The 7,866-nt window shown below is 44.8% G+C and overlaps 1 protein-coding gene across 14 annotated transcripts; it reads right to left on the bottom strand.

The window, feature by feature from the left end:
• Nucleotides 1-249: 249 nt before the first annotated feature.
• Nucleotides 250-3,507, bottom strand: LOC124106056 (tubulin beta chain). Of its 14 annotated transcripts, XM_058585351.1 has the most exons (6): nt 3,451-3,507; nt 2,614-2,722; nt 2,171-2,281; nt 1,267-1,493; nt 796-1,122; nt 250-720 (listed from the first exon to the last, which is right to left on the bottom strand). In XM_058585351.1, the coding sequence occupies exons 1-6, from the start codon at nt 3,505-3,507 to the stop codon at nt 427-429; spliced, it is 1,125 nt and encodes a 374-aa protein (XP_058441334.1). In that variant the 3' UTR covers nt 250-426. The 14 variants fall into 14 exon arrangements, with proteins under 14 accessions (XP_058441334.1, XP_046319564.1, XP_046319561.1 ...); XM_046463608.2 differs by having other exon boundaries at nt 250-540; nt 886-1,493; XM_046463605.2 differs by having other exon boundaries at nt 250-997; nt 1,115-1,493.
• Nucleotides 3,508-7,866: the final 4,359 nt, after the last annotated feature.

The raw sequence follows: 7,866 nt of genomic DNA, 5'->3' as shown, positions 1-7,866 counted from the left end.
TTTTTTCTTCGTATTCAACACATTGTTAAAAAGAATTCAGAGAAAGAGAAGTCCCTACCTAAAAGGCCTAGATTCTACAAATTCACATGATTCTGGAACACCATCATTCCCAGATTGCTTTTGAGAATATCTTTATTTGAATACTTTGGGAAACGGAAGATTAAAAAAAAAAAAAAGTTTCATCTCTTTACTAAAGGAACAGGAATACTGCTCAAAAGCATTGAAGCAGAAAACCTATCCTGATGAAAAAGAAAATCCTGAAACTTTGAGAACAGCAAGAAGGAAAATTGGGAGAGTATGGAGCCCTGAATTACGAGTACAGATATTATCAGTACAGTGCACTTGGACAGACACACCTGATCAGCTTAGTTGACAATCATAGAGGAGCTGGTGGACAACAAGTTGACCAAGGAGGTTGAGAAGTTCCTAAGCCTCCTCGACCTCTTCCTCTTCGTCCTCGTCGAACTCTTCGTGTTCCTCAGCAGTGGCATCCTGATACTGCTGGTACTCGGCCACCAGGTCGTTCATGTTGCTCTCGGCCTCAGTGAACTCCATCTCGTCCATGCCCTCGCCTGTGTACCAGTGCAGGAAGGCCTTGCGCCGGAACATGGCAGTGAACTGCTCAGAGATGCGCTTGAAGAGCTCCTGGATGGCTGTGTTGTTGCCAATGAAGGTGGCTGACATCTTGAGGCCCCGCGGTGGGATGTCGCACACGGCTGTCTTCACGTTGTGGGGGATCCAGTCCACGAAGTAGCTGCTGTTCTTGTTCTGCATGTTGAGCATCTGCTCGTCCACCTCCCTCATGGACATGCGGCCTCGGAAGATGGCAGCCACTGCCAGGTAGCGGCCGTGGCGCGGGTCACACGCTGCCATCATGTTCTTGGCGTCGAACATCTGCTGGGTGAGCTCAGGCACCGTCAGGGCGCGGTACTGCATGCTGCCCCTGCTGGTCAGGGGCGCGAAGCCAGGCATGAAGAAGTGCAGGCGGGGGAAGGGCACCATGTTCACGGCCAGCTTGCGCAGGTCTGCGTTCAGCTGGCCCGGGAAGCGCAGGCACGTGGTGACCCCGCTCATGGTGGCTGATACCAGGTGGTTGAGGTCACCATACGTGGGGGTGGTCAGCTTTAGGGTGCGGAAACAGATGTCATACAGGGCCTCGTTGTCGATGCAGAAGGTTTCATCCGTGTTTTCCAGCAGCTGGTGGAGAGAGAGGGTGGCATTATAGGGCTCCACCACCGTGTCTGACACCTTAGGTGAAGGCACGACGCTGAAGGTGTTCATGATGCGGTCTGGGTACTCCTCCCGGATCTTGCTGATGAGCAGGGTGCCCATGCCCGAGCCAGTGCCGCCCCCCAGTGAGTGGGTCAGTTGGAAGCCCTGCAGACAGTCACAGCTCTCTGCCTCCTTTCTCACCACATCCAGCATGGAGTCCACCAGCTCGGCTCCCTCTGTGTAGTGGCCCTTGGCCCAGTTATTCCCTGCACCACTCTGGCCTGCCACAGGAAAGAGAATATGAGACACAAATGGACAAGGATTCTGGATGCTGTCATTTGCACTGTGGAGAAGGTGGGACTAGTCTTACAAAACCTTTTAGATATGCTTTGGTTACCTAAGACTGTCTGCAAGACTGAATGTTATCAGTGAACCTCAAAAATGCTGGGGATCATCCTAAGGTGAAAAAAAAAACAAGTTGAGGAAGAGAAAATATTTAACTAAATTCAGCTGCCTCGGCAATTAGGGGAACCTTGTTCACTACTCTCATGCAGTACGATTAGGCAAGAGGAAGGCACAGTGTGATCAGAGGGAAAGAGGGACTCTAGGCAGCTGTCTGAATCTTGGTCACAGGCTGTGCTTTTGGCCTTCATTACTTTAATTTGGTTCACTGTTTTCCCTGGTCCCTTCAAGTGACCTGTAGCCTATTAAGCCTCATTAAAAGCTCTTCTTGCTCTTGAGTCTTTCCCTTTGGGGCTTGTTGTAAAGGAGGCTGACATGAAATCCTGAGTTGTCCAGAGTGACCAGAGATATCTCCCCACCCCCATGCAAGGGGTTAGGCCAGGACTGGGGCCATCTGTGGACACAGTCTCACCTGGGCACAGAACACTGAGAACTGTGAAGTGTGTGGCTGTCAGGAAGAAGGTGAGTCACAGTCCCATGGACCATGAGGACATACCAAACACAAAGTTGTCTGGCCTGAATATCTGGCCAAATGGTCCCGATCTCACCGAGTCTACCGTTCCTGGCTCCAGGTCCACTAGGATGGCCCGAGGAACATATTTATTGCCTGCAGGAACAAAAACTCACTTACACCTCTGCTTGGTAAAGAAACATGGGTAGGGTCATAATTCTATGTAGTTCTCACAGAAGAATTCATTACAGAAGATTCCAACATTTGAGACAAAGGAATGAAAAGGGAAAAAGAGAAAAGGGGAAAAAAATGCTGTGCATGCTTAGTCGTGTTAAATAAAAAAGGACTATTAAGGAAGTATGAAGTCTGTTTTTTGAGGTTGGCATTTTATATGAATGTGCAAAAATGCATTCCTTTGTCATTTCTATGCACCTAGGACTTTTCCTCTGCCACAGTATGGGAAGCAAGTTTAATATGCATATACTCACCAGCTGCTTCATTGTAGTACACATTGATTCTGTCCAGCTGTAAGTCACCATCTCCATGATAGCTGCCTGTGGGGTCAATACCATGTTCATCACTGATGACCTCCCAAAACTGAAATGAAAAAAAAAAAAAAAAATCACTCATGGCCCTGCATCCTGTCACTAGAATGGCCTTGGCATAGTGGTCAGAGAGTTAAGAGTGTCAGACTAAGACCAGAGAGCTGGTCTATTTCCCATATCAGTTGCTTCCTAGGGGCTTGGAAGTCTGCAGGGCACGAGCCATATATGGTCACAGACTGATGGGCTGGAAGCACATTGGGAGAGAAGGGGGCGACCAAGAACCTCTTGCAGGAAGCAGTGGGCACAGTGGGGCTGTCCCTCCAGGCAAGTTTGAATGTCCCTAAATCCCTGCTGATGGATGGGTCCCAGGATGGGTTCTAGCAGGACCACGGATCAAGTGGCCCCACTCCTTGCACAAACCTCAGGCAGCTTTGAAGGGTACAGGTCATTGCCAGGCATGTACATGTTGTCCTCTGGATTCTAACCCTGGCAAGGAATGGGTGAAGGAGGGTAGGCATGGTGTTGGGAGGGCATCTGAGTGGCAGAGGAAGAAAGTGGCCATCATGAGGAAAAGTGTGCCCACAAAGGATGGATGTGTCCCTAGGTAATATAAAGGTCACTGATTCAAGGCACACCTAGCTCCATCACCATATTCATGTGCCGCCCTGGCACACCTGGTAGCCGCGCACGCCAGACTCCCCCCCTCAGTCCACTCTTATCCTTGGAACCCTTTGCCCTGGCCTGTGTCACGCAGGGTCCACTCCCCAGAGATGTGCCCACCTTGGCGCCGATCTGGTTGCCACACTGGCCTGCCTGGATGAGCACGATTTCACGCATGATGCCCAAAGCTGGTGAAGGAGCTGAGGTGAAGGCCTCTTTGGAGCGAGAGGAGGCCAGAGCTCTTGGTTTAGGAAAGACTGCCTCAGCCAGCAGCTCTGCTTTTCTATCCTGGGACCGCCCCCCGCCCAGCCCCAGTGACGTAATGCTGGGCGGGGAAATGAGAGGTTACCTATGAAAGGGATTCAAATTGAAGGAGCAAAAATGCTTGTGTAAAGCCCCAGGTGATGCCTTCATCATGAATATGAATTCTACTTGCAATACTAAGGGTTGGTCTGTATCAGAGGTGGAAGCGAAAATCAAGTCACCCATGAGGAGTCTCTGGGCATTAGCTCTATCTTACTTAGTCCTGCTTTAGGAAGCCAGACCTGGGAGTACTCCCAGCATATAGGCAGGTGCCTGCCTGGTGCCTCCTCTCAGGCTGGGGTTGGATATCAGGGACTCTGCTACTACCCCTTTCGCCCTTGGACAAGCTTCTGGGCCTCCACTGGACAGCTTGTACCACTCATACTATTCACATTTGTCCAGGGCATGGCCTCCACCTCCACACCACCCCTGCCTCCAATTCCATACTGTAGCACAGTGCTTACTAGCTTTGAATTCACTTGCCATATGGTAAACACAGGTTCATCTAGTTCTGATAAGCACCTTGTTTCTACTCCCAAACAGTAGGAGGTGTGGGAGGTGAAATTAAGATGTTTCCAAGTTTCACCTGACCTAGGTGCACACATCTTTTCCCAGTTGTTCAAACAGTAATCTAGGTACTCCTGTTAAGAATTTTTACAGATATAATTAAGGTTCCAAATCAGTTCCCAATTAGTTGACCTCAAATAGGGAGATTATCTGTGCCTCTTCTAATCAAATGAGCCTATTGATTGATAATTAACTTAATGACCACCAAGGCATGAGTCTAAACAAGTTGATGTTCATGATGTTCCAGGGGGCAAGACAGAAGTACCTCTACTGAAGATGTTTGATTTGGCTGGGAGGATCTCAAGCTCAAAACCAGCCTCAGCAACAGGCGAGGCACTATGTAACTCAGCAAGTCCCTGTGTCTAAATTAAATACAAAATACGATTGGGGCTGGGGCTCAGTGTTTGAAAGCCCCTGAGTTCAATCCCTGATACAAAAAAAAAAAAAAAGGTATTTGATTTGTATTACTGCCCCTCCCCCTTCATAAAGAATCTGAGAGGGCTGAGGTTGTAGCTCAGTGGTACAGCTCTTGCCTAGCACATGTGAGCAACTGGGTTTGATCCTCACCACTACATACAAACAAATAAAATAAATGAAGACATTCTGTCCATCTACAACTAAAAAAAAAAAAAGATAGAAAAGAAGAACCTAAGAATTGACAAGTAGCAGGCTGACATCAATCATGGGAAGGAAAAATCACAGTTCCTCAGCTAGTTTCCAGATCTAAGGTGGTTCAAGTTGAAAGCCCAGAATAGAAGGGAGGGGCCCCTGATCCTTTCTCACAGGGGTAGTCATTTACTATCCCTTAACAGTAACTACAGAGTGAATAAAGAGGAATGCTCAGAATCTCTAACCAAGGATCTGCACTAAAATGGATTTCAAAGGACCGAAATCACCATTGTGGTCCATTGATTAGCATTAGAATCTTTGTATTTTTCCATTTTTGAAAGTTGGCATCTCTCTATGTTGCCCAGGCTGGACTTGAACTCCTGGGCTCTAGTGATCCTCCAGCTCAGCCTCTCCTGGAACTGGCACTACAGGCACCAACATAGTGAACAGCTTAGAGAAAGGTTTTATGGAAGCCTCGTGATAAATGGAGACCTGACCAAAGTCTATCTCGCAATGGGTAAAGTGAGTCTGGTCTCACTCTTTATTTCTACAGTCACTGCTTCATATCCTTGCAAGAGCCAAGCAATCTTCCAGAGGACCCCAGCAAATTTTCCTTCTATCTCATTGCCTGCAATTGTGTCATGTGCCTAGGTCTTAACCAACAATGAAATGCTGGGCCATGTCTCCTAAAACAAAGATAACCTGCTCATTTAAAAAAAAAAAAAAAAGGAGGGTATGTAGAAAGTGGTTCTATGGCACTGAAAGTTAATTCCTGCAGAGACTCTCTTTTACAAACCTTGATACACTCTATAAGAACAAAGAGTCAGAAAAAGTGTTGAGGTTTTCATTTTTTCTGATTGCAATTTTGTTTATGGCAAATTAAAATAAAAACCACTTATTGCAGGAAAACCCCAGTCCTATGGATGCAGTCTGAAGACTATACACTATTTCTTCCTTATTACAATAGTTAGGCTGTCGAGAACATTTGGAGTTCAGGCAAAAATGAGATTGGTCTGTTCACACTGAGTTCATTCCACATCTTTCCCCTTCAGTTTGGAAAAACAACAATGTGTACAACATTAATTTTTCAGATTAATTTTATTGTATGATAATATGTGATGGAGTTGTCTCCCTAGGCATTCTGATTCTCATTAAGTAGGTTGATGACTCATTCCAAACAAAAGTGTGCTTTTCAGTATTATATTAGTATCCTCTAGAAGAGAGTTTCAAGAAAAAATAAGCCCCTCTTGCTATAGAATCTAAATGCATTCGAGTGCATGGCAAAAAGGATGAGCTTAGCCCCCCTTGAATAGCTGGCTGCTCAGCTCCTGCTCTCCTTACACTTCCTCACATCCCACAATTTCCTACTTTTTGAACTTTGGGAATTTCTAGTCCTGATTAGGTTGTAGAAGGGACTGTTTATAATTCTGACCTCTGTTGAAGTTGTCTGGGTTTTACAAAGTGGAAACATAAAACTGTGTGCAGAAAAGTAATTTTTCCCTACAATAAATTTGTAAAGTAGTGTGCGAGCACGTGCACACACACACACAAACCTCCAGAATATTTGGAGATACTAGTTATCATCATCTCATCTCAAAAGGAAAGAGGTATAGAATGCCATGTGCAGTGCCCAGAGACACACAGATAATGATGGAGCCCGCACACAAACCTGGATCCATCTAAGTACCTTGGTATTGCTCCTAGCTCCCATTGCCATAAATGTCACTCAGCATCCCAAAATACCAACTCTAGCCACAAACCAAGGCTCCATTTTATTGTAGGGACAGACAAGGCAAGGCACGAAAGACAGCAGGAAACAGTTTTCTTTAGCTGCAGCCAGGTTCAGACGGCATAGCTTTTGCTGTAATCAATCAATCCCCTGAACCCTGAGTACAGGTAGTTTCAGAATTTTATACCCAGCATATAATGGGAGGGGCTCAGAAGTTCACAGTCTGCAGAAGTGAACATAAAAGCACCTTTTCTTTCACTGTTTTGGGCAAGTTAACCCTTCAAAGACAACACCTGAGAAGGGGAGAGCTTATTCTCCCCTTTCCTCCCCCTGCCAGCTGTCACCACTGAGCCTAATTGGTAACTTCTCTTATCTTAATAGACATCTCTGTGAATCCCCAGCTCAAAGCCAGAGGCCTTGTTTACACATTTCTACAAACTACTATACTAGATATATATTTGTGAAAAACTAGTAAAGGGGGTGTCCAGCACCTGGAGTGCTGATTTCTTCCAGGAAAGAGGCCAGATAAATTAGGGCAACAGGAAAATAGGAAGTTTATCTCATTGAACTATTTTATTAACAGTCATAAAATCAGCCATGGTGAAGATTTCTGGAAAAACGCAGTTAAGATTTTCTGTGGAGAAAGGGGGTGCCACTACAATTTCCCAAGTCTCCTTTTAGTTGACACAAACCCAAGGTGTCAACTCATATATAAGACTTTGCTCCTTGCTTCTCTCCTGTCTGGTGTGACTTTCTGGCCTGGCCTCAGAACATGCAGTTGGACCCTCAGTGATCTTGCCATCTACAGAATCAGCCCTCTGTGTACATTGTGCTCTTGCTTCCTCTTTCTTTATACAGCAGATAGTTAGTTACCAGTGTAAAAAAATCAGTGGATATCTCTAGAAAATTATTGCATAATTCTAAAGTGCAGTTTTTTTTATTTAAAAAAATAAATAGACTTCCAAAACTTAAAAAAGAAAAAATTTAATAATTTTAACTTTCAATTTTAAATGAGAAAGTGACATGTTTATTGAAAAACATTGATAATGTCTTTAATTTGTTAAATAGGCTGGAAAAGTTAAATTATAATAGACTAAATATATTTACTGTATTTTCAGTTTGAATTCTATGAGAATAACCTAACTTCCCTACCCAAGAGAGAGAAAAAGTATATAAAAGTAGTAAATCATTTATTTTTATCAAAATAATATAAGGCAATTTTTCCATTCAATAAATGAACAAAACAGCCAAAAAGACATATTTACTTAATAAAAAGTAAATAATTTGAGAGAAGATGAACTCTATTATTACATTTTAGTGAACAGAAA

Source organism: Marmota monax, unplaced genomic scaffold, assembly GCF_021218885.2.
Source record: "Marmota monax isolate L192 unplaced genomic scaffold, Marmota_monax_Labrador192_F-V1.1 WCK01_AAM20220418_F8-fsc00057, whole genome shotgun sequence".
Lineage (NCBI taxonomy): Eukaryota > Metazoa > Chordata > Mammalia > Rodentia > Sciuridae > Marmota > Marmota monax.
This window is presented reverse-complemented; position numbering and strand designations above follow the sequence as displayed.

Bases quoted from the DNA above. Each gene is read 5' to 3' on its own strand.
- LOC124106056 (XM_046463599.2), bottom strand. From the start codon at position 3,507: ATGCGTGAAATCGTGCTCATCCAGGCAGGCCAGTGTGGCAACCAGATC. The intron at 2,297-2,613 runs GTGAGTATATGC...GGTGTAAGTGAG, and splicing joins GTACTACAATGAAGCAGCTG to TTTTTGTTCCTGCAGGCAAT. The intron at 1,494-2,170 runs GTATGTCCTCAT...TTCCTGTGGCAG, and splicing joins GCCAGACAACTTTGTGTTTG to GCCAGAGTGGTGCAGGGAAT.